Genomic DNA, 26430 nt, shown 5'->3' with positions numbered 1-26430 from the left:
TGGAGGAATGGAATTACGTTACATTACATTTCATTTAGCTGACGCTTTTATCCAAAGCAACTTACAATAAGTGCATTCAACTATGAGGGTACAAACCCAGAACAACAAGAATCATGTAAGTACATTAACTTCAAAAGCCAAACCACAAAGTGCTACTTGTAAGTGCAACTAAACTTATCAAATATATTCAACAACATGTAAGTGCAACTTAACTTATTATTGTTATTATACATCATCTCCTAAAAGGAGTTGGAAGAGATGTGTTTTTAGTTTGTGGGGGAAGATGTGCAGACTTTCTGCTGTTCTGATGTCGTTGGGGAGCTCGTTCCACCATTTAGGAGCCAGGACAGCAAACAGTCGTGATTTTGTTGAGTGGCAAGCTCGCAGTGAGGGAGCAACAAGCCGATTGGCAGATGCAGATCGGAGTGAACGGGCTGGGGTGTAAGGTTTGACCATGTCCTGGATGTAGACTGGGGCCAATCCGTTCACAGTACGCAATTACTAATGTTTTGAAACGGATGTGGGCAGCCACTGGTAACCAGTGAAGGGAGCGGAGGAGCGGAGTAGTGTGATGGGATTTAAGTTGAAGACCAGTCGAGCTGCTGCATTCTGGATGAGCTGCAGAGGTCGGAGGGCACTAGCAGGCAGACCTGCCAGGAGGGAGTTGCAGTAGTCTAGGCGTGAGATGACAAGAGCCTGGACCAGAACCTGCGCCGCCTTCTGAGTGAGAAGGGGACGTATTCTCCTGATGTTGTGCAGCATGTATCTACACGAGCGGGTTGTTGCAGTAATGTTGGCAGTAAGGGAGAGTTGACTGTCGAGGGTCACACCCAGGTTCCTTGCAGTCTGGGTGGGGAAAACAGAAAACAAAAACTTCTGGATATTGTGTATTTACTTAAGAGCTTAACCAGTGGAACCTGACCAATGTATGTTCAGTTATAACCGTGAAACCAGAACACAAACATCATACACATGTTCATCTTTAAGATGCTTATAAATCTTTAAAAACAGACACTGCTTGTAGTTCATCATCATCAGTTTTCATGATGCAGATTTGCCAAAAAGAAAAGGCTCAAAAAACTCTACTAGCAAAAGTAATGTGGCTCTGTCAGTTGATCAATGAGTCCATCTTTCTGGATGGACTTCAACAAGACTTTTTACATTCATGGTTCCAACATAATGAATTCTACCAACTGTGGTTTTTGGTTTTGAGTGAATTACCATAAACTTTGAAGCAAATACTCCTCAGGATTATTTGTCATATCTGTGGCGATCTTTCCACATTTTATCTAGCACTACAATCAATTGAAAACAAAAATATAATGATAAAATACTTATTACTTAACATTTATTTAATGCTATATATTTTTGCATTCTAGCATGCAAAACTAAGGCTTTGAAAATAGTATAACAATATACCTGGATAAGATAGATAGATAGATGTACTTTATTGATCCCAATTTGAGAAGTTATTGTATCACAGCAGCATGTCGAGGGCATTTTCAAATAGAGCAAAGAACAAAAGGCTAAATACAAAAGACGACAAAAGAGACAAGCATGCAAAATTGCAGTAGTTGTTTGAACATTGATGTGCAGTAAAGTGCTCCGCTGTCTGTCCACTAGGTGGTGGAGAGGATGCTTGTGATTGTCAATGATGGATAACAGTTTGTTGAGCGCCCTCCTCTCCACCACCACTTCAAAAGAGTCCGGTTTGCAGCCAATGATGGAGCCAGCCTTCTTAATCAGTTTGTCAATAATTTGGGCAAGTAAACATTCTCATTATGAACATTGTACATGCACTGTAATGGTAGAATTTAGCTGAAAGCCCCACTGGAGCCTCATAGAGCTTTTAGAATGGATGTTGGTTTAAACATGTACTATTCAAGTTGTTTATGTGGTTTTTAGAATTTAGTTTCCCATTCAAACACTCACTCTCCCTTCTCACGGCTTATAAATGGTGACATTAAAGTATTGATCACCACCAAGTGATAGCCGGGCCCCATTTTTCAAGCTAAACATTAAAAGCACATATTCCTGTATAAGTAGTCTGGATTTTTTCTCTCTCTCAAGTAGGTTGTAGGTGTAATATACAGCTGAGACTATTCTTAGACAATTTTCCTCTCAGGAGAAATGACGCAAACATGTCATCCTTATAAGAGCAGTATGGTTGCCATGGTAATACCTAAGCATATGCAATATGTAAAGATTTGAGAATAGTTTCCTGCTGGAGCTTTCAGTCTGACTCACACTCACACACACACGCACACACACACACTGATGAGATATTAAGTTTGATATTAATTAGTGATTATGGTCTATGTCCAGTAGATGACTCATGATGAGAGGTTAATGTACTGTAAGGTGTCCAGATAATCTATCTGCAGACATTTCAGTTACTGCTCTCCTAACTTGTGTATGGTCTAAATACAGTTAAGGAAACTGACAATTGTGTAATTTCAGTCTGAATTCTGTCCCTCTATGCCTAGTAAGTCTTTTAACAGTGTACATGTATCATTAGGCAGGTACAACATAAGGTTTGCAGAATCACATGTTACCTGGTATTGACATATTTAAATAACTAAGGGTGCTTCAGCCTGGAGTTAAGAAGGCAACCTCTTGTTGTCTCTAAGATATCTGTGATGTTTGTTCCCACTCATTTTAAATGTGTAAAATGTTGTGTTACTAAAAAGCCTAAAACCATACTCAGAAGCTGTCATTAACTAATTTTACTGATTATGTCCTACAGAGATTCAAACAAATTGATGACTATTTTTAAATTAAGTCTTGGTGTTTTTCCTGACATTTAAAACAACAAAGTTCAGGTTATCTTAGTCATATTAAGTCAACCTTACTTTTTTATATTTATTCAGTTTCCAGTCAACTAAGACTCATTTTAGCCTAATCTTAGTTAAAGAAAACCGGAAAAATTATAATAAAACTTCAGCAAAATGCTTTCAAATAAGATTTGCGATGAATTGTTGGGATTCCTCCAACTGATTTTACCATTAGGTCTGGAGAGTTGCAACAACCATCCAATGCATTCTAACTCTTGCAACATCATGTAGAAAGTGACCAGAAAAAACCTCTCACAGTCAAAAATAACCTGGTACAACAAACTTGCAATAAATACTTATTATAATAAAAACGGTAAGTCTTTAGAATAGGTTTCAGGACAAAAATAATCTACTTCATTATATGTGGTCAATCCTAAATATCCCAGACCATGACAAGTGATTGGACTGTTCTCCTGCGTCCAGGATCCCGACATTTTTTCAGACCATCAGTTTTGGAGTTTCAGAGGAGAGCTGTGAGACGGTTAGATCTTCCTAACAAAAAGGCTGAATATTTTATGTATCAAAACATCAATTTCAGGATCTTTATTCCTGCCTTTTTGACTGAGACATTATCCAATATGTAGGATCACAGAGTGCTCTGACAAGATAATACAAAATACACAAAGTGCTAGATTTATTCTCTGAGAATTGGGGTTTCATCGCTCAATGTAGACCAGACTTTCCCGCAGGCAGTAGTCAAAGTTTCAAAGACAAAAGCTGGACTGTCGCTTTAAATGTGCACCTCTTTTAAACATGCACATAAAGTTTCCCCCACAATGTATGTTATTAATACAGGACAATACACAATCACAGAAACACACTGTCATTGACAATGAAACATTCTTATCTTTTCATGTAGCCTGCACATTTTAATGGCTTGTTGCTCCTGGCTAAGTAGTGAATGTGTCACAACAGCCATCAAACTCTTAGCGATGACTCTCCCTCATATTGGAAGCAGCACTTTTTATTTTCCATAGACTGGTGACGCAAAAGCATAAAGTTCTAATAAACTATGGTCACATGGCTCTTTCTTTGCTTCAGTTTTTTATGAAAGAGAGGCTGCTATATTGGATGGTGCCACTAAATACTGTTCCAGCTCAAAGCAGGGTGATGATGTCACATCCTGCACATCTCTTTGCCTGTGAGACACTTTTAACAGCTGCTACTGTAAACACATGGGGAAAACGTGCAGTATAGAGCAGAATTTGACTGTAGTATTTTATTTGAATTTAGTGTGTGCATGAGTTCATACTGTCACAACCCAACTCAAGGCTGGACAAAGTAGGAAAGGCCACACATGAGCTTGAACTTATAATAAGTTTACAGTAAATGTAGAACTCAAAGAACAACCAAAACCAAATGCTGTGGAATCAATGGGGGAGATGGTGACTGGCTGAATGTCACCGGCTTATATACTGCAGCCAGACCAGGAAGTGAATCTCCTTGAATACTAAACTCCTCCCATTAGGCTCCTGCAGGGAGAGGCCTGCTTTGAGAGGGTCGTCACAACCCCCCTCTTACAAAAGTTCCACCAAGAACCCTAGAAATTATACCACGTTAACTCACATGCAAACATGCAGGCATTCCACATTGATTAAGTAATTTTGTCTTTGTCCCTTTGGAGCCATGAAGCAAACCTCCACACAAATCTCAGGTTGCTCCAGCTTGTCCACCCCTAGATGTCCGCAACCACGGTACCAAAGGAAGCATATTTAAGACTTAAGGGGCACAGTGCAGATTATAGTGGCTGTAAACATTATACAAGTGTGTGTCAAGGCCAACTTCCTGATTCCACATGACACCCAACAGGGAGGCAACCACCCCCAACCAAACAAATGTGATACAAAACTACAAATTTGACAGTGTAAATCCAAAAGTGCACCAACAAAAAAAAGTAAGCCCAAACAAATTTAACTGGAGCCTCACCAATCTAGTCACATTAATTAATCTCAACCCTAGTCTTCAGGCAGTTCCTAATGGGGAGTATTTATTCACTGGAAACCAGTGGGTCCAGAAAGTCCCTGCTATGCAGTTACCCCTAGTGATCCTAACACCAACTTTCCACCAAAACAGAGACAAAGTGACTAATATATTGCTCTCACCCGGAAGAAAAACACTAAACTAGGTATATTTCCCAAATGTATTTTAACAAGTAAGCCAAGGGCAGTTTTGAAATCATACCAGAGCACTAACTCTTTGTTAACACAAACCAAACCAGGTCTAATTACAAAAAATATCAATATCTTAGCAACATTGTATCCTGGATGAGACCCCAATTGTCACAATGTAGCGTTCGGTGAGAATGGGACTGTTAAGTGTTCTGTTGAAATATAGCTGTTTTGGCTACTATTTAGTTCATGTTCTGACTTGGTTCATGTGGCTTTTATGTCTTTGTGTTTGTTAGTCATTTAGTTTTAGGTTCATTTAAGTTCATAAGTGAACTTAAATGAACCTAAAACTAAATGACCGTGACTATGAGGTGTGGTGTCTGTGATGCATTTTAGTCACTGTTCAAATGGAATGTGATTACAATCATTTCAATGAAACACTCTGTATGTATACATGCTATGTATGGGATTCGAGGTAAATGTCCAAACAACATATAAAGCCATAAGTTCAAGTAAAATAAGTTTTACAAAAACTATTACAAAATATGGGGGTATGGAGAGTAGATGTATCAGTAGTGAGTGGCATGTATGTGTGAGTGAAAAATGTATGTGGGTGGTCTTGGAAACAGCCGAAACCAAACCAAACCTGGAAGTGAGGAGCCTGAGAGAGAGAGAGAGAGAGAGAGAGAGAGAGAGAGAGAGAGAGAGAATAGTCGTGTCTGAAATCACCAACTCACTCACTTTTCCCTGATCACTATATTTACTGATAACTATATAAAGCATTATATAGTGAGCCCGTCATGAATCTAACTCGGTGGAGTTTCTCTGCGCCGGTAATGACATCACTGTCGCAGGATTATGACAACAACAACGTCGGCCAGTGGGAAATCCCACAGTAAATGTTTCTTTCACTCTCACTATGGCCCACATTTATAGCCTTGGTGAGACCTACACAGGTGCCACCACATTACTATAACGACCGGTCAGCTGGCCCAAAACAGAGCAAGCAGAAAGGGAGGGGCCGTAACAATACCAAAATCCTAGGCTGACCACTCCTGTGTACGTTATGTATTTGTGTGGTCTGTCCTACTTCGCTGCCTTGACCCAGTTGTCTCACCCAAATAATGGATACACACACACCCAAGGGTGCCCTCTAGGCAGGTGGAAGGTGTCCTGTACATGTTCCCTCCACCATCTGCTACTCCTGACCCCCAATCTGCCCTGCTCCCATTATGGCAGCCTTTAAGGCCCTCCTCTCCACTAAACTAGCATTTTCCAGTTGTTCTTTTTTCCTTCTTATTTAGGTATATTTACGTTGTAATAAGAAATTATTAATGATCATTATTAATATTAATAAGATAGGATACATTAGTATTTTGGGGGTGCAATTTTTTAATATTTGATTCATCCTCCTATATTTATATTCTGCAGAGCCCCTGAAGTCCCTTGTGAGATAAAAATGATATCTTGTGCGCACAAGAAAAATATATCACCTTTCGAGACTTCAGGGACTCCGCAATATTCTGTTTACACATTCTGTATACATTAGTTTTTATTCCGTTTATGTATCTTTTTAAATATTTTGTATATTCCCTAGTTATAAGTCGTTCTTCCTGTTTGGCAATTTGTCTTCAAAGTAAAATGGCAAATGGTCTGTATTTATATAACGCTTTTCTAGTCTTGATGACCACTCAAAGCGCTTTACAGTACAGTTTTTGCCATTCACTCATTTACACACCCATTCATACAGTGCATCTATGTGTAGCACATTCTGTATTAGAAGGGGTAATTTGGGATTCAGTATCTTGCCCAAAGTAGAAGCACAATGTTCATTTTGTTGCTGCAGTGCTGTATACTGAGCAGAATTACACAGCTTTTTATACTTGTATAGCTGCAGACTTGGGTGTGAAGGTTGTGTCAGTTTCTGAACAGACCTACTGAAATAGCAGACATGTTATTATAAAAAAAAGTAACTGCAGCCAACTAAATAATTAACATGTATATAAATAAGTAAGCTACACATAGGGGATTTTGGGGGTCCAGCATCGAATCCAACCGAACACCCTCCAAATAAGGGATACCAAACCACATCATTGGTTAAGTGTTTATTTTAAGTGTAAACCCCCATAATCACTCCAGGCAAATCATACAAATACAATATTGAATTAAAAAGCATGTATTGTTTAGTATCATTGCCTCAAGCCTTCTTGAATTGCTGCAAAACACTGAGCCAGCAAGTACTGGGATAAGTTGTCAGTATTGCGTTGGTTGTGTTACAGTAGCTGTGCTGGGAATGATTCTACATAGTGAATGCTGTTAGTGTATAATTATTCTTGGGGCTTACAAATCTTTCCACTCTTTTCTCCGCTTTTTACCCATGGGGATATGCTGTGGTGTTACTGTAATAGTTGTCTATGTTCTCATGGGTTGATCTCAGTATTTAGATCTAGAGTAACATGATGTGGCCCTAATCCTCAGTGTGTTTGGGTGCACTGTGGGTTCAGACTTCACAATAAACCTGGAGTTACCATGGTGGATATTTAACAACAGTCTCAATGTCCTGCTCTGTATTGTACATTTGGTATATTGCTAATTATAATTTGCCATAGCATTGCAAATGTTGATGTGAACACCTTAAACAAGTCATTGTTATAACACCAGTTAAATCAGGAGAGACTTCGATTCAATGTTTGAACAATATTTATTGACATAAATTGGCAGAAAGTGACAGAAAGTGATGTGAATGTTATAGTCTTTTGGAGTTTGAGACCCCTATGTGATGTCATTGGGATTAGATGGGGGTGAAGCAGAGGGATTTTCCCCGGGGTCTAGACTCTGGTGGTGGTTCAATCAGTCAGTCAAACTAATTTTATTTGTATAGGCCATATTCAGGAATCACAATTTGTCTAGGAGGGCTTTACAAGGTGCGACATCCTCTGTCCTTAACCCTCAACAAGAGTAAGGAAAAACTCCCCAAAAGATGTAGTAACCTCAGAGAGAGCCACATGTGAGGGCTCAGTCTCCCAGGACGGACAGAAGTGCAATAGATGCCACGTGTAACGGAGAACATCAGCAAAAAAGGAGTATTTACAACATTGATTAGAAGAACGTAGACATAATGGAAAGTAAATGAATTGAGGAGTTATGGTCAGTAATGATAGAGTATGTGAGTAAGCATATTGTATATCATTCAGTCTTATATTGTAATAATAGTCCACGATTAGCTACCACCACGATCGGATGCCACCATAGTCCACAATCCATCGTCATGATCCACTGACACTATCATGATCCTTCATCACTATCCACAATCAGCTGCCAACATGATACAGGGTCATTAATACGATCACGATCAGTTGAGGTCGGGGATCCGGATGAGGTGATGATGATTCGGCTGAAGACTGGAGGAGATTAGGGTGGAGGTGGGTTATGCGTGTCACTGAATGACGGCTGACTACAGAAGAGAGGAGAAGGGGTTTAAAGGTTCACAGCATGATTGGCTGGAAGAGACTGTGGCAGAATCTGTTTGGCCATTTAGAAACGCCCACAATCAGCTGATCAATAAGCACAGAGAGAGTGAGAGATTTGAGATTTGATTGAATGGGGGTAAAGTCTCCCTGACTGAACTTACGCTGAGCTTCATTTAGTGGTAGAGTTTGTCTCAGAGGATACACACGGTTAAAACGGAAACCAGAACACCAGAGAGAGACACAGATTGGTTGGGGGATTTATGACCATCCAAGACTCACTTTGTCATTCCAACCTTATTATGTGACAGCTGAGAGTCACTGAGCTATAAATAGATGTCTATAGAGTAAAGGACAGGCTGCACCTAAACACACACACACACACACACACAGTGTAGTCATAGGTCACTTTTGGGGACTTGCATATTCATTGCCCAGAAATAGCTTCAACCTAACATTTTATTAACAATAACCTTAAGCACTGAGCCAAATAAACAGCAGACATGTTGACATCATAGTAGGAAAAGTACCGATGTTAAAGATAATATAAAAAATGGCTCTGTTCAATTCAATTGTCCCAGTTAGACATGACTGTGTGACAGTGAACCAGCATGCCCCGAAACTGAGGCATCTAAATGGAATTCAGCCATTGTTCATATTATCATTATTTACACATGTGATCTTCCCACTGTGGCATGTCAAAATGTTTGCCATGAGAATGTCTACTGGGGACACAGATTTTGTCCCCGATTGGACAAGCAATCCCCAATTAAGTGTTTTTATATTCTGAAATTTGTCCCCAGATGTAGCCTATGACAAACACACACGCACACACACACTTATGTCATTGCTGTTTACTCGCAGCTCTGTGCTGAACACTGCTGGAATGAAGAAAACAGCATGAGCTGCTGCAGCAGACTGTTCTGATGTACAAAGAGTAAGAACTGTCAACACACTGAGGCATTCATCAGTGCTTTATTGGATTAAACAAACAATAAAAAAAAAGTAAGAATTCACCTTTAGGGGCCCACTGTTATATGTTACAATTTTCAGAAATCAAAATGCAGATGTAAGACAAAGGCAGGCAGGTTCGGTTAAAAGTATTTAATTAGAACAGCTCTGGCAAGCAGGCAAAAAACCAGAATCCAAATACTCATCCAAACAATGAACAAGGTAGTAAATAGAGGGGCCAGGTTACAGGAGCAGATGAACACCACAGTACAGATGAACCGACAAAAAGGACTGACTGAGGAGCACCTGGACACAGGTGCTCCTCAGTCAGTCCACAGCCACAGACAAACACAAAGGCGAGAAACTTGCCAAAGGCAGGAAGTAAAACAACCAGACACACAACATAAGAAATGTCAAAATAAAACAGGAAATAATATGTTTTATAATGTCCAAAATAAATTAAAGGATACCTGCATTCTTACACGTAATGCATTGAAAGCAAAGCAAGCCATAGAGTATGTGACATTTTCTGCAGTGAATGACTACAATAATAGATACATGATAACTAATACAAAATATCAGTGAATGAACCAGAAAAATAGAAAAACAAAAATAATACAAAACCTAAGCAGTTATTAAATTCAAACACATAAACCAATAAAGAAATAGCAAGCATGAAACACACACAATGCACACACATGTGGGACCAAATTAACTAGGGACTGTGGAACAAAGAGCTTGTCCTGTGTTCCCTTTGTGTCAAGAGCTGCTCCAATTAACAAGCAGCGTAATACTGACACCTAGTGGAGTGCTCAACATATTTGTTTTGCCTTTGTTATTGAACGCTAGATAATAATGAAGTTCAGATCTTACAATTAAAACATTTGTTCATTACAAGTGAAATCCCTGCATTTAAAGTCATTTTTATATAAAAGTATAAACATTTATATCAAACACATTACAACTTTATGATGGAACTATGAGCTTTCAATATGAATCTAACAATAAATACCTTGTAGACTGCTGTATTATTGAACCAACAACTAAATTAGAATTGCATTTGAACAACACAATGCTGTTGCTGCATCTTTATAACAAAGATCAGTGATAGAAGAAGTATCCAGATTTTTTTACCTAAGTAAATGTACCAATGCAGCAATGTAAAATGCTCCATTCAATACAAAAGTTATACATTATCAGAATTACAACATTAGATTATTAATAATGCAACATAAATGTATAAGCATCATGTCACTGTTATCGCTGATGGATATGTAGCTACTTTACACACAGTTTTATATACAGGGACACCAGATAAATCTGTATAATATTAAATGATTTCACAAAATAAACATGTAGATGAACAGATGTGTATGTAAGCAGACCGTTTTTAAGCAATTTCAGACTGGTTATTATGACAATTTACTTTTAGTTGTAATGGTGTTACGATAACAGCAGGAAGTTTATTAGCACAAATGGATTTTAGGAGCAATGATATGGATCTATTGCACTTCTGTTCATCCTGGGTGAGGGATTCCTCACATGTGGCCATTCTGAGGTTTCTACGTTCTTTTCCCATTTTTTTAGTAGTTTTTCCTGACTCTTGTTGAGGGTTAAGGGCAGAGGGTGCCCTTGTTAAAGCCCTATGAGACAAATTGTGATTTGTGAATATGGGCTCTACAAATAAAATTTGATTGATGACCATGTTTTTTGCTGGACACCACCTTGGCAGATAGCAGTTAGATGCAGCAAACATGGGCAGATAATAGGGGCCTAGAGAGTCCAACATTGTCTTTGCATTTTACAAACTGATTCCAATTGGCAAAATCAGGCATCATTGTTTGACTTAATTTACATGATTCAGCCTTTGCCTGCAGTTTTAAATTGGATTCAAAGTGCTATAGGTTGCAGTCAACACAGGCAGTGTTGCATATCTTGGCAACAATCAGTACTGATTAATATGGAATATAGGTTCCTATGGTTCCCATGGTTCCCATAGTTCCCATAGTTCCCATGGTTCTCTCAGGCTCTGTGCAAAATTTGACCACTAGGTGATGTCTTCAGCTGTCATCGCATGACATAACTGATTTTGATTTACATTCAAATATGTCGTCCTTTCAGGTGAAGCTGCCCTTCCCTGTGGACCAGATCACCAATCTGCCACGCAATGACTTCCAGATCCTGGTCAAGATGCACAAGCTGAGCTCAGAGCAGCTGGAATTCATCCACGACATTCGCCGCCGCAGCAAGAACCGCATCGCCGCCCAGCGCTGTCGCAAGAGGAAGCTGGACTGCATCCAGAACTTGGAGGGCGAGATCCGTAAACTGGTGCGATCGTATAACAAACACACATTAGATAAGCACACTCACATACACACACACACACTCACACACATCATTCCAATTAAACAAAGCTGCAACCTACTTGTATATGAACTGAAAGTAATTTAACAGGTTAATACCTTTTAGGCAAACGCATCATCTGGTGGCCATATTGGAAGGTTTCTGTTCCTCTATCCCATTATTTAGGAACAGCTAAATGCTATCAAATCTTGCCCATCACTGGGAAAAGTCACAAAATAGGGTATTGTGGGCTTTCCCTATATTTACATCTCTGTCAGCTGTCTGCAACTATCAGGATGTGCAAACTGTGGTGGGGTTAAAGGATCATTCCAGTTTACTTATCCTTCCTGTATGTGATAGCAGTATATGTTTTGATAAGATGATGACAAAGTGTGTTGTTCTATTGTACTTAGCATAGTCATGAACACACAGTTCTCTGAAATGAGTCATCACAATATCACAGACAATTCAGCTGTGGACAGTTTAAATAATGTGGCTAAACTGGTACAAATCATTGGCTTGTGTTTCTTACTTCACTGGAGTTGTGGTGTTATCATATTTCCAGATCACAGCAAAAAGCAAACAAAGGGCAAAACCTTTAAACTGATAACTATACATTGGAAACATCATTTAAAGTGGAGGTATACCTCCAAACTAAGCAATGTAAAATATTTTTTTACAAGACAAATGACTGATACAACCATTATCTACCATTGCTATGGTAAACATCTGTTTGTGAGGGTAAGGTAACGATTAATGTTTGGATTAAAATTCCTACAACAAACAACCGTTAAGAATAAGGACTAATAGTGAACATTACTTGGAAGGAGGAAGCAGACAGACTCTAAACTACATACTACACTACATCACCCCCCACATGTTGCTTGTTACATTTTAAGAGCAGGGTTAGACTGAAAACCGCTCTGTATTGAAGCTATGTAAAGGGATATATTTGTGGGGGTCTGTTGCCTCAGGTACCACTGATGTGAAATAAATGCCATAAATCCAGGTATTGAGATTTATGAGTTTGAAGCCTTTCAGTAACTAAATCACTGCAGAGTTTAAATGGAAAGGGATTTTACTGCGTCAATGCAGGAGCCTCACACGCACAGTGTTAATGTGGGTCTGAATATGAGCATACATAGACTGTATTTGGCTTTGGATTAGTTGTTTTTATGGTGAAAAGAGTCAAGTTCTTCTTGATAAAGTGCTTACTGTGGAGCGTACTGTGTTTCCTCTCTGCTGACCTGATCATAGTTTGTCTTATTAACCTCAGGTGAGTGAAAAGGACAAGCTGCTGAGCGAGCGCAACCAGCTGAAGGTTTGTATGTCGGAGCTGTGGCAGAACCTCTCCTTCCTCTCCCAGCAAGTGTGCAGGGAGGTGCAGGGCAGTCAGCCGCCTACCGTCTCCGCCAGCATCGACCTGACAGCCATGCCACCGTCGCCTTCTCCCGAAGATGTCGTATCCCAGCCCAGGTCGCCCGCGTCACAACACAACAAGGCAGTGTGTCTGTCGGATGTGGGTCTCCATCATGGGGGGGAGGATAGGCAGTACAGGGTAGAGGTGTCAGGTTTGGGGCAGGAGAACACAGATTGTCCACTGGAGCATGGATCCACTGAGGAAATACGTAGCCCCACTGTAACGGTGGATTTCTGTCAGGAAATGACTGAGAAATGTACGACAGAGGACCAGAAAAGAAGGGATTGTACTTAGAGTCTGGTGACAAAACGTTTTCGTCTATGACACACTTGTCTTGTCTTTACCTTGATATTTGAAGTATTTTTTTTTTCTTTTTTTTTCTTTTTTTTAAATGGATGACACAAGCGCTATCAGCAATACTGTTCAACAGATATTTTTGGACTGGTATAAAACAGAAGCACTGGGAGCTTTCTCTCTCCTCCTCCTCTCTCTATCATCTCGACTCTTTCTTCCCGTCAGCTTCCCCAGTTCTCACGTGCATCACGGGAGGTTAAACTCAGGAATTCCACAGAATGTTCACTAATGTCCCTGTCAACATGTACATGCACTTTACTTTATGAGTCCTGTCTAATCTTGATCATTATTGTTGGTGCATATGATTGATTTGCGATAAATAATTAGCAGTAAATAATTCACATTTGACCTCAACATGTCTGCTTAAGGAAGGAATGGGTCAACATATTGGGTGGATATGCCTTTTAGCTTCTTTTCTGACAGTGAAATGAGAAGATGATACCAGCTTCATGTCTGCGTGTTGGGTACAGTACAGAGCTGGAGCCAGAACATGGTCAGGCTAGATTAGCATAACAACTGCAGGCAGGGGGAAAAAACTTGTCCGGTTCTTGCCAAAGGGAAAGAAATATGCCTAACAATAAGGGCAAGGCAAGGTAATTTTGTTTATAAAGTCGAGAATCTAAATGTCTGCTTGAGCTTTTGATATTTCTGTCGATATAATATTATACATTATATAATGTTATCGAGGAATAAGATATGGATAGTTCTGGAGTTGTGACTGCTGTAAAACCTTTGGAGAGGATGTTATGTCTTGACGATACTGTGTCTAATTCCCTGCTGAATTCTTTACTCTCGTTTTGATTTATGGTGTTTTTATATCTCAGCTACTGGAATAGGAAATCTGACAGTTTGCAGTTTGTTCCAGGTGTGTTTGCATAGTTATCTGTTCGTTATGAAACAACTTTCTCTTCAATTATCACCTCACCTGTTGCCCGTAGGAGTGTTGGAGAAGTATTTGGAGATTTCTCCATTTCCAGAAAGGAGGCCCACTCCTCCCTATAAGTAAGTGGAATGCAGGGCAGTAGATAATGGCTGATTCTTCTGGGTAATGGTCACCGGTGCAGCGTCACTATTCTGATTGGGTTGATTTTGGTGTCCAGGATATTGGGAGTTATTGAATTGCTGGATAAGGAAAAACCTAATGTGTAAAAATTACTGATGCTAGGGGAAAAAACGAGGTTTATTCTCTTGCAGTTGTATTATTGGATTGTATTTATAGTAGACTAACTTAGTAACTATCTTGCCTCTGGTGTGTTGACACAACTTTTGCTCTTTTCATCAAGAGGGAAATGTACAGACCTAATTTCCTGATATCTCTGACTAGATGTTTTGTTGAAACTGTGCTGCTTATAATTATAAACTGAAGAATATTATGTTAACATGGCACATGACTTTAGAAAGCTGTCACTTGGCCCAGCTTTAGCTCACCAAGAAAGAATTCTGATAATTATCTCCTACCGAAACCACAATTTGTATGCATCTTTTTTGTCTAGTTGTCTAGTACTATGTTATTATGTCAACTTGAGAGCTGATGGTAGACATAACTTTTCACCTTTGGTGGCATAGTCAGACTATCTGTTCCCTCTGTTTTTATGCAAAACTAGGCTTACCATGCCCATCTTCTCACCTCACTTAAAGAGAGAAAACTAAATATATTTTCTAAAATGTTGGTCTAATCCTTTAAAATATTCAACAAATGGTTCAACATCAAACAGCTTGCTTTTTGTGATACGACATAAAGCTTCAGTGTGAAGGATTTACTGGTGTCCAGCAGTGCGGCTGCATATTACAACCAACTGAGTACCTCTCCCTAACCCCCAAGTGCATATGGGGAAACTACTGTGGCCTTCAGGTATCACAAAAACACATAAGTCCCTCTCTAGTGTCAGAGTTTGGTTTGTCCTTTCTGGGCCACTGTAGACACATGGCAGTGAAACATGGCAGCCTCTGTGAAAGAGGACCTGCTCCTGATGCGGATATAAAGGGCTAATTTTTAAGGTAATAAAACCCAATATTTCTTAGTTTCAGGTGATCTTACGCTAATGAAAACACAAATTTCCTTTTTGCCGATAGATCCCCATGAATCCTACACACTGGAGCTTTTAACATCTCAAGTGACGCAGTAGTGACACAGGACTTTAAAGTAAAATGTTACCAAAGGTGTGTATTTGAAGAAAAAAAAAATCTCATTATGCAACGTTTCATTTAAGACACTTCACTTTTACTTTTTCTTGTACTCAGATGGACATTTCTACACATAACTTGTCTGCCTTGTTTCATATCTGTGCTAAGAGATAGAACATTGCAAAACATAAGCACTGCCCAGCACCTCCAAGAGGTTACGCCTAGCACTGATCAAACATGTCCAAATGAAGGGCCACGCCAGTGCTGATATACATTTTTGCTGACCATTTTCCAAAGCATTCTGCCCTGGTTCTAAGTTGATTTCATTCATTTCACTTTCCATGAAAATCAACATGCATTTTGCTCTAGTTGTTGTCAAAGTTACATGATATTCATGATTGGTTACTTGTTTTTTATTTTAAAGTTAGTGTATAGGAACACCAGAAATAATGTGTGAAATAAGAGATGGATTTCAATCAGACCTTTTCATTTTTTTCAAACTTTATTGTCTTTTCATTTTGAATGGATGATTGCCATTTTTGTCTACCCAATATCACATTATGACAAAGTAAAAATGTGTTTTTGGAAGTTTTTTGCAACTTTAACAGAAGTTTTCTGAAATAATACTAAAGTAGCAATTGATGTATCTAAAACATTCCTAAAGATTTGTGTGTTCCCAGGCGCAGAGTGGCCTCAATCATTTTAAATGGAAGAAGTTTGGAACAAGTAGGACTCTCCATAGTCGGTTGTTTAGCCAAACTGAATAACACAAGAAGGACCTTACTCAGGGAGGAGACCAAGAGCGCAATGGTCACTCAAACTCAAACTTCAGAAGATTAGTATTGAAGACTGTCCAGAACTAGGTTTGCAAAGCTTGTATAGACATTTGAATATCGGTTTAGCCACTTAATGAATAGAAATTTCAGTTTTTTATTAATTATTATTATGAATCATTTTATCAAGAGTAATGTGGGCAAAAATGGCAATTTCTGCACAATAAAGTGTGCAAAATGTGAGGGTGTCTGAATACTTTCTGAAGCCACATATACAAATATAAATGAATGGAAAGCAACAGCAGTCTTAAAACATCTGCAGCACCATGGCATGCTTTGGTAAATGGACAGTAAAAATGTGAAGTATAAATGATCCCTTTTAAATCTGAAACATACTGGTTTGGTCGTTTAAATAACTGTTTAAATAACTGTTTAAATAATTTATAAGTGCTTTTTTCAACCTATTTATTTATTCTCTTAAAAGTAGCAAGAATTTATGTTTGTACTTATGGCAATCATGTATTTAGCTACAATGTTCTAGTGTTATAGATAAGACAAAACCCCCGACTAAAAGTATTTGGTACAGTATATCTGTTCAAATGCAAAAACACAAAATGTCCCTACTGACCAATCAGTATTCCTCATAGTGTATGGTATGAAGTTCAAAGCTCCAAACAAACACACTGGCGAATTATTGATTCAGGGAGATGCCAAATTCATCTGCTGTTGAAAAGTCGATGGTGATGCACGTGGCAGGGGTGAGTGCTACTGCCGTCTGTTTTGTTGCTTCACTGTCATCTGCACATTGGAGCATGTCGACAGCATTTGAATACTCAATGTGTTTGGGCTTCTTTCTCCCATCAGGGTCAGGGTGGAGTGGCTTTTAACACAGGAAGGTCAAACAGCAATTTTAAACCGCAGCTGACAATATTTCATGCAAGTTGATTTTTAGGAACTGAACCTGAAAATCAAGAGCTGCTATTTCCCCTGTGTGATTTTGTAAATGTCCAACTATTCATTTTGAGTACATAAAGACAAATTGACCATGAAAGAAAAATGTACTGATCACAATCATTACATCAATATGTTAGCCAATGATAATCTTATTAGAATGTACTGAAGTACAAGTACACCGAAGAACATAATTTTCATAGACGTTCATTTCTTAATGTGAACTTTATTTATTTGTACGTGTTTGGTGGGGTGGGTGTTTGGGGTGGGACATGGGTGGGGGTGGTAGAGGAAATTGCATAGATGTAAAATGTAGGTCGCTACCCTTTCTTAGAATGGATTTATTGATGGTTGTAGTTTGTTATCGTTGACTATTTCATGAAAAAAACAAGTCCTAATTTACAAGTCACATGTACTTAAGTTGTAATATTTGAACTTAAAGGGGAGCGAGCGTGTTTACAATTTTGTGTCTTGCCTGTTCTTCTTGTTTTGTATAGAAATAATCAAGATCTGAGAATTAATTTGAGTAGACAAGCTGTTAAAGCTCTTTTTTATATACATGTGTTACAAGTGTTTCAGACTTTGAAAGAATAAAATGAATCTGACAAGTGCAGCTACAAATTCTTGCCTTAGAAGTTACAGAGGCCAAACTATCCACTAACTGAACAAATGATTTTGTTTACTTTCTACTTTGTTCAGTAGAAACGAAACTATTCATAAAGGTTCTTTTTGTAACAAGTATATCACACCCTCTGGAAATATGGAGACTCAAAGTGTTCAGTATTAAATTAAACAATGTTATGAATCACATAGATAATAATGTATGATCTCTCAAAACATAATATAACCATGAAACTGTGAGACAAGTTTTTTTAAACATTGTGTGAAATAAAAAGATTTTTGAGGTGAATCAAATATCAATGATGAATTGTTGTTTGGATATAAAATAACAGATCAGCTTTAAATGTATTTTAATGTATTGTTTTATTTTACAGTTTCATGGCTACATTATAAGTTTTGTACATATCTTTTTATTATTTTATTTGTTTCACAACATTTTATTTCTTTCTTTAATGTTGCCCACTGTGGGTCTCCATATAGAAGCCAAATTCTAGGTTAAGTGTCCTCTTGGAAGAGATTTGTTTCAAACATAAACATGTATTTGTTGTAATGAATCAGAGGCATTTCTATAGTTAAGTTAAATACCACAAGAAGTTACACTTGAGTAAAGATCTGTATGAGGCATATGGATCAGCTTTTAATCCTTTCTACACAAAACTGTGCAAAAAATGTGAACATTGGTGACAATGTGATAGCTAAACATGCATTTGCTAATGTGTTTTCATTTTTTGCAACCGTTTTTTTATGTGTAGAACATAAATTCCATGAACTTATTCTGTGCCTGACTTTTTAAGTTTACCAGGACAACATGTTCCCTCACTTTTCTCTTCATGCTACGATGCGAACAAAACACCTGCTGTATTTTAATGGTGCGCTGCACATCAGAGATGTGGAAAAAATGATATTTACTGAAGTTGGTTGCTCTGCATTTTTTTTTCTTTCAACTCTGAGAAGCACAATATTCCTCATATATGGAACAAGATTAGACCAAAGATGTTAAATTTTGAGGAATGATCACTCGTCATAATCCTGTTCACAATGTCATGAGTTTGGGAAAGAGTTGAATTCAGTGTTAAATTATAAATCTGATATTAATGTTCAGAATTATTCCATAAAAATCTATTTCAAATTCCATAAATGCTTTATTTTTACTAATCAGTCTTGAAAGTTCCCTCTAGATCTCTGAATCATTTCCTTTCCCGTACGGGACCAAAATTAACTGGAGATTAAAAGATTTGCTTGAGTCAGGTTATTCTTCACATGTTTGAAATGTTTGCAGAGGCTCATTATTGTTGCGTGGCAACGCTGAGCAGAATTTTCGGAACTATCTTCACTTGCAACTCCACCACGAAAACAAAACTCTGACAGCAGTAAAAGCTGTCATGAGGATCACTCTGCCCGTTGAGTAGCAGCAGACTGTACTGAGAGAAATGAAGACATATCTGCCTGGCTGACGTTCAAAAGCTTACAGTTTGCACAATGGTCAGCAGCAGTAATGTAGGTACTGCCAAAAAACACTGGTATGCATTGCATTTTGGAAATCATGTGTATGGTTTGTGCCATAAAGTAGCAGCTGCTGCTTTCTCCATGTTGAAGCTGATCAGAGGAAAATCCTGTAGACTCGATTGAGAACCACACTGTCTAACTCTATATGCTGCCATATAAATCTGACATCAGAACAGTCATGTCCACAAACTCGAGACTGACCTAGTTGACTGGTCAGTCAAAGAGCAAAAGATGATTTTTTTTTAATAGGATATTTGAGTTTCCAACTTTCCAACATCTCTGAATGCAGCGCTAATCTAGGCCCAGCAGTTACTACTTTAATTCTGGTTATCAGGGGCAAATTGTCCCTTGTGGATGTTAGTGTTTTGGAATCAAATGCCTTCAACTTTGCAATGACAACATGATGGCAGTACTTATTTAATCCAATCTGTTTACAGAAAGAGTCTCAGATTGTGAGTTAGGTTTTTTTTAAACCTCTGTTGAACAGACTCTTAACACTTATCTACCTGGATGATTCAGCATACCTCTTTTTATGGACTGTATGATAGACATGTAGAAAGTTTCTGTGATGTGTTTCTAACTTTTTACAGTGATCATTGTATTTGTAGATTTTGGTGAGCCATTTCTCACATTTCCTTTTTTTTGAGTACATGGAACATGACTGTTATTTGCAGATTCAGCATTTTTGATTTCCTATTTTTTATCTTTGAATGTTCAAATGACCTGTTTTGTTTAGATTTTCTTTGTAAATATTGTGCAACATGTCACGTTTTGTTTATTTGATATGAAGGTTTTAAAGAAAAAAAAAAAACACAATATGTCCAGGCAATTTTTGTTGAGAAATAAAACAAAAAGCATGAGAAGTCTATGTTTGGGTGTCGCTGTGTTGATTCTGATGAAATCTCTGCTGAAAAGATGCTGTTTTGTTAAGAAGCATTTAATCGGAATATAATATAAAGTTTCTCTTGAAATTGCTGTATATAAATGACTATACAGACTATACACACATTCTAATCAAGTCTTTCACTTTAAGAAAATGTACTTTAGGTCCATGTTACAGAAGCAGACAGATCCTCTGATGAGATGCTCCATAATCTAGTGTTGTTTCTGCACAACCTAGAAATTCAGCCAACACATGGAATGATGTCTACATTTTCTTTTTTTAAAGACTCCATTCTGTCCTTTTAGTAACCACATGCAGGCATTTTAAGGTGCTTCCCATCCAAATATCAAGTACTTGGCTTTGGCTGTCTCGTCGTGGCTGTTCTGACTGTTTTGGCCCCATGTGACTTGATTGGTGGATCAATGTTGATGGCTGGATCACTGATACAGTTTCCCCTCTGTTTGTGAACCAGCTGGGCTGTGGAACACAGCTCATATGGACATGATGTTAGCCTCTTCTCTTCACTTCTTCATGATAGAGGAGATATCCAGAAACATACTCTGAGAAAAACAAGAAGGCATAAAACACTCATTGTATACCTGCAATCCACGAAAAGCAAGCACATCTTTCAATATTTATACATGAAGCCATTACTACATCTGTGCACTTTATGTACACAAATACACTTAAAGGCACACTTTCACATCGGGGAACACTATAAACAATGATATTTAAACCCTTTAGACCCTGATTTTTTTATGGAGGAAGAACATGATCTGCAAAATTTTAAATTATTCTGCCAAACAATAAATTATGCCTAGTTATGCAAGGTTATATGTGAGGTAGCAATACAATGTTTTTGTATATACAAAACAAAATTTTAAATGGGTTAGGGTTAGAGAGTTGGCTGGTAACATGAAGAACAATACAGACATTACAGATCAATGCATTTCATAACATAACATTAACATTGTGTTTGGGGTGATGAAGGCAATATTGTTTGAGAGAAACATTCTTATTTCCATATCTCAACAGTTGTCTTTGACATCCCTTAAGGAGACAATTTGAAAAGTTCTAATTTTTACAAATATTTGTTAAGTCACTGTTAATCGCAAAATGAAGTGACACCAAGTGGCTGAGCTTAAGTGGCGCTCATGAAAATACTGCATTATTTACATATCTGCAATATTAAGAACATTAGTTGTGTGTCTGTCGCAACATTCCTGGGAAAAAATGATGCCAATGAGATTTCTTTTAGGAATAATACCCTACGTTGAATGCTAAAATCGTCATCAGACAACAACTGATGGGCCATGAGGTTGGTACTCAATTATGTAGCTTCTCATTAAAAGTATTTAACTCGTAAAAAAAAAAACTGACTTTTATTTAAAATGACTTTATACTTCCTGTGACTAGTTTACTAGTGGTAACAGGAATGTGTTTATTGTTGAACTTGTCAGTATTTTTCCACAGCGGCTCATTTGAAATATTGCAGGGAGTAATGGAGCAGACGGGAGCAGCCACAGTGAGCTGTTAGATGAAGAGCTGCCAACCTCCAACTCCTCAGCCTGGAAGCCGGCTCCTTTCACTGTGCCCTCAAAGTCAGATTACAGTTGCTCACAGATTGATGGAAAATTACTCCCTTAAAACGACAAGAGTTTGTTGTGCTGGTTTTGCTCCTACAGGTGACACAAAGTCATCAAAATATTGAAATCTTGTCATATGCCAAATTAAGTTTTTTTTCTTCTGGTAATTCCTTTGCACAACAATTTGAGAATGAATTAGTAATCGTGAGAGTGCGATTTAGTTATTAACTGCAAAATATATACAATCTTATGTACAATATTATGGAATTCAATGTATTTTTTAAACTTTTTAATTTAATATCACACGCATCCTAAATTTGCAAATATAAAATATGTATATCTTTTTATTGATTTTTTTTCGATCAAATTAGTATTTTATAAAATATGTTTATCTTTGTAATAAGCTTCGATCAGTTTTGCATTTTACATATTTTATTTTGGTTATGATAAAAATATGATTAACTAACTTACACAAAAAATATTAGAAACAACTTCTGTTCTGTGACATCACCTCAATGCTCTTTCTTTATATTGCACATTTCCTCCTCTTTATTTTTGTTGCTGTTTTTCCTTTTTTAATAAATAATAAAGCTTTTATCTGACCTCTTGTCAGATCTGAAGGCCATTATCTCAAATACCTTCAGAGCAGTTTGACTTCTTCTCAGTACTTCCACAGAGAACACTAAATCTACACTGGCTGCCAGTCTGTCACTTCTGGGCTTTGTCTAAATAAACAGGAAAACGTATGACTTTATAACATTTATAACACAAAATAATATTTTGTCTTTACTTGCCATTGACATTCTCCGGCCTCCAGCAGGTGGCATCATGGGCATGTCTCCCTGTAGGGAGCCTAATTCATCCGACTCCTCTGAAGTATGTAAGGAAGAGCTCATGGAGTCACTGATGGAGGACAAACTCTCAGAGGGTGGTCTGATCATGAAGCTGGTCTTTCTGGGGTTGGGGATCAGGACCTCACTCCTCAATGATTCCCTACGCTCCTCCTCATTAAGGTCTCTGATAGTGCTGGGTCTGAAGGTGCTACCAGACAGCAGACCCTCCAAATGGCCTGGGTGAGGGGTTTCTCCCTCCTGGATGTCCGCAAGATGGCTTGTTGCACTTCCCTCTGCATTGGATACAGCTGAAGCCCAGGGAGAATGGTGGTCCACCATGGCTGTGTGGCCCTCTGGACGTTCATGGGTTTGGGGGGCTTGCATTGCACAGATCTGGCCATATCTGGGTGGCATCCTAGGTTGGGGGCAGATATAGATGGTCTGACTGTGTCCCAGATGAGCCAAGCTGTTATTTCTTTGTGCATCCTGGTTGGCTTTGAGCCCCGTGCTGTAATGAGGAGGCTTCATATCCACCTCTGGAATCACTTTGATCGTCTGAGTCAAAGGCCCATTGTGAGGTGATAAATTGCTCATTACACAAAGGTGTGGTAAGGATGTCTTGTTTTTGGACTTGTAAATCAAACTGTCATCTTCAATGTATCTATCTCCATACAGTGCCTGTTTGATTTTCCTGATGCCCAGGTGAGATATTTCCAGAATGTTGAGGAAAAGTGACACACCAGCAATGCCGATCATGAAGACCATGAAAATGGTCTTCTCTGTGGGCCGGGAGATGTAACAGTCTACACTGTTGGGGCAAGGCAGCCTCTCACACCTATACAGTGGCTCCAATTGGACACCATAGAGTAGATACTGGCCCAGGATGAAGCAGACCTCCACCACAGAGCGTGTAAGGATATGGATGATGTAGGTTCTCAACAGAGATCCTCTGAGAGGAGCCTTCTTCACCTTCCTCTGCTCGTCTAACCTTCTCAGCTCCCTCTCCATGCGCTTATGGTCATCCAACGCCAACTCAGCTTCATCCAGCTCCTCCTTCAACTGAACTCGTCTGCGGTGGCGTTCCTTCTCCAGTGATCTGATGCAGTAGAGGGCATGGCCCATGTAGACCAGTGAGGGCGCAGACACAAAGATGACCTGCAGGACCCAGAAGCGAATAAGGGAGATGGGGAAGGCACGGTCGTAGCAGACTGCCTTGCAGCCTGGCTGGTCAGTGTTGCAAACAAACTCGGACTGCTCGTCATCCCATACATCCTCAGCAGCAGCCCCCAGGATCAGCATGCGGAAGATGAAGAGTATGGTGAGCCATATCTTGCCCACGATGGTGGAATGAATGTGGACCTCTTCTAGGATGCTGCCCAACAGGTTCCAGTCACCCATGGTCAGCTTCTCACCACTTCACTGCCACATTTCTTAAAACTGTGAAGACACAGCATGCATGGAATGATTATGATATTGTTTCTCATTGTTTGATGTCTGTCTATGATCATCTTGTCTCTTTATGGTCATTTGGTTCCTTTTTTACTTGATCGTTTTGACTTTCAAACAAGAAATAGTAACTCCCTTCATGCAGAGGATCTGATAACTGGATCTTTGCCCCATAGGCCTGTTCAGTAATCCATCCATGACAACATCCACTGCTTTAGATCCAGAAAGCCTTTTTAAGGATTATGTTCATTACAACTTGGGTTTTATTTTTGTAGCACTGGCCATCAGTTGTACAGGTTATGATAACATTGCACTTGTGAAAGTGGTTTAGTGAGTGTAATGTGGCAACATAACTAACAATGAATCCCAAAAAGGCTAGAAAGACAGATAATCAGACAGGTTGAAAACAGTTTAGCCAGATTGGCTAATGCTTCTTCTGGAGATAAAATTGAAAGTAGGTGCAGCAGTAACCTCATTAATAATGGCAGAGGGAAAGTAAATGTGCATAAATTATGAACGGGACATTGAACCAGACACTTGGGTTGTAAACTGTTGTGGATTTTTTCAATATAGAGTTTTGGTTGAATGTTTGCATTTTCTGCTCCAAATAAATTTCCCTGACCTGGATCATTGTTTACAATCTCGCTGACATCATGCTGCTGGTGTTTGATCCCGTATTTTGGGTGATGTCGCAGTTCCAAGATCTTGAAGAGATCTGGGTATGGCTCTCTCAATCCCACTAGTTCCTATTGAAGAAGAAAAATCGGAAAATATAAAATAATAAATAGGTCTATTTTCTAACTATGCTCAGTCATTTTCTACTACAGCTGACCACGATAGTCTATAGCAAAGCTTACTCAGAGAAAAGAGGGTATTTGTTATGGGCTGCACCTATTGGTGGTCTGTAGTACTGTAAGTATTTCTAGCAGTAGGATGATTTATTTGTGTCTTTAAAAACTTTACGCTGTGAATCTCTTCAGTTACATGCTTTCAAACATAACAAACATTAATAGTCTACGTTGTAGATATATATTTTACATGACTTATTCATATCATTCAGGTGAGATCATGTTGTTGTCTGACAGAAAAACATGATTGTCCATCATGACAATGTAGAAATGAGCCTCGTCCAGACCAAACAGATGTGGTGTGGCATTTTGTTGCAACTTTATTACAACAAAGTGTCAGTGCCATTAAACTCCAGGCTATATTCAGTCAATCCTTTAGCTCAAGAAGCCATCCAACATCATCACCTCAGTCTACACTTAGTTCAAAAGAATACGACTTAACTCCAATATTTTTATTGTCAGTTTTTTTTCGAACCAGGTGATCTTTTTCAAAGCCAAAAATGATGAAGCAAGCATATCACTTGAGTTAGTGTGTGGTCATTCTGGTATTTCCAAAAATGTTATTAGTGTGACCAGAATCCAATTTTTGATGAGCAAATTAATCTGAGCTGTGAAGCATTACATCTATTTCTATTCTATATGATATACAACAGGTGTAGTCTGGTTTAATGAGAATTTTAGAAATTCACTTAGAACAATTGCTTTCTTTTTACAATGACAATAACAAATTACATTTACAATTACTATTTTGCCCCTTTGAGAAAACTATTGTGCATGAGTTATTCCTGGACGTATGTGTTGCACAATTAAGGGTGCATGTCAGAACAATAAATAAACCATTTCAGTAGCACTTACATATCACTGGTATGGGTTTCCTCTTTGCCTCTTGATGCCCTGCATCATGTGTCTAGGAGTGGACAGAGTCTGTATGGCTACCCCATGAAGCTGTTTTGGAGTTCCTCTTGCGCTGGTACCAAACTCCGGTCCACATTCCTTTTCTCTTGTCTGTCGTTGTTTCTCTGTGTATGTGTGTGTGCTGGTGCTGCCTGTGTGTATGAGTGCTCTACCGTGTAACATGCAGGGTTCACAGGATGTGAGTATCGATTGCCTCCCGACGGGACAATGCCCCCCATCCCCCTCCCCTCTCCCGTGCCAGCAGTACCAACTCCAACCAGTGCCATCAATATCTCCCTCTCTGACAGAGTGATTTGATATTTGTTTATGGCTGGTTTTTCACATAGGACCTGCTCCTGGTGCCGTCAACATAAAGATGTGAGAGCCAGCAGAGAGGCCTTTACATTTAAATTAACCACTAGAATGAGGATAATGTGGTTTAACGGATCATTTCCTACCTGCCTTCTTGCACAAAGCATATATAATGG

General features: G+C 38.7%; 2 protein-coding genes across 2 annotated transcripts in view; one reads left to right on the top strand and one right to left on the bottom strand.

The window, feature by feature from the left end:
* Positions 1–16617, top strand: part of LOC118116914 (transcription regulator protein BACH2) — a 42362-nt gene extending 25745 nt beyond the window's left edge. Inside the window, exons 4-5 of the mRNA XM_035168893.2 lie at positions 11482–11688; positions 12980–16617. Coding sequence (XP_035024784.1) covers positions 11482–11688; positions 12980–13417 — 645 coding nt within the window. The 3' untranslated portion in view covers positions 13418–16617. The remainder of the gene's footprint in view (positions 1–11481; positions 11689–12979) is intronic.
* Positions 16085–26106, bottom strand: LOC118116915 (gap junction Cx32.7 protein). Its single transcript, XM_035168895.2, has 3 exons — positions 25904–26106; positions 22716–24191; positions 16085–20895 (listed from the first exon to the last, which is right to left on the bottom strand). The coding sequence occupies exons 2-3, from the start codon at positions 24150–24152 to the stop codon at positions 20857–20859; spliced, it is 1476 nt and encodes a 491-aa protein (XP_035024786.1). The 5' UTR covers positions 24153–24191; positions 25904–26106; the 3' UTR covers positions 16085–20856.
* Positions 26107–26430: the final 324 nt, after the last annotated feature.

Source organism: Hippoglossus stenolepis, chromosome 10 (assembly GCF_022539355.2).
Source record: "Hippoglossus stenolepis isolate QCI-W04-F060 chromosome 10, HSTE1.2, whole genome shotgun sequence".
NCBI lineage: Eukaryota > Metazoa > Chordata > Actinopteri > Pleuronectiformes > Pleuronectidae > Hippoglossus > Hippoglossus stenolepis.
The sequence above is the reverse complement of the archived record's forward strand: the minus strand, read 5'-3'. Positions and strand labels throughout refer to the sequence as shown.

Coding starts and splice junctions, on each gene's coding strand:
- LOC118116915 (XM_035168895.2), bottom strand. CDS start 24,152: ATGGGTGACTGGAACCTGTTGGGCAGCATCCTAGAAGAGGTCCACATT. Junction 20,896..22,715: donor GAGGCCGGAGAATGTCAATG/GCAAGTAAAGAC, acceptor TGTTTTTCTCAG/AGTATGTTTCTGGATATCTC.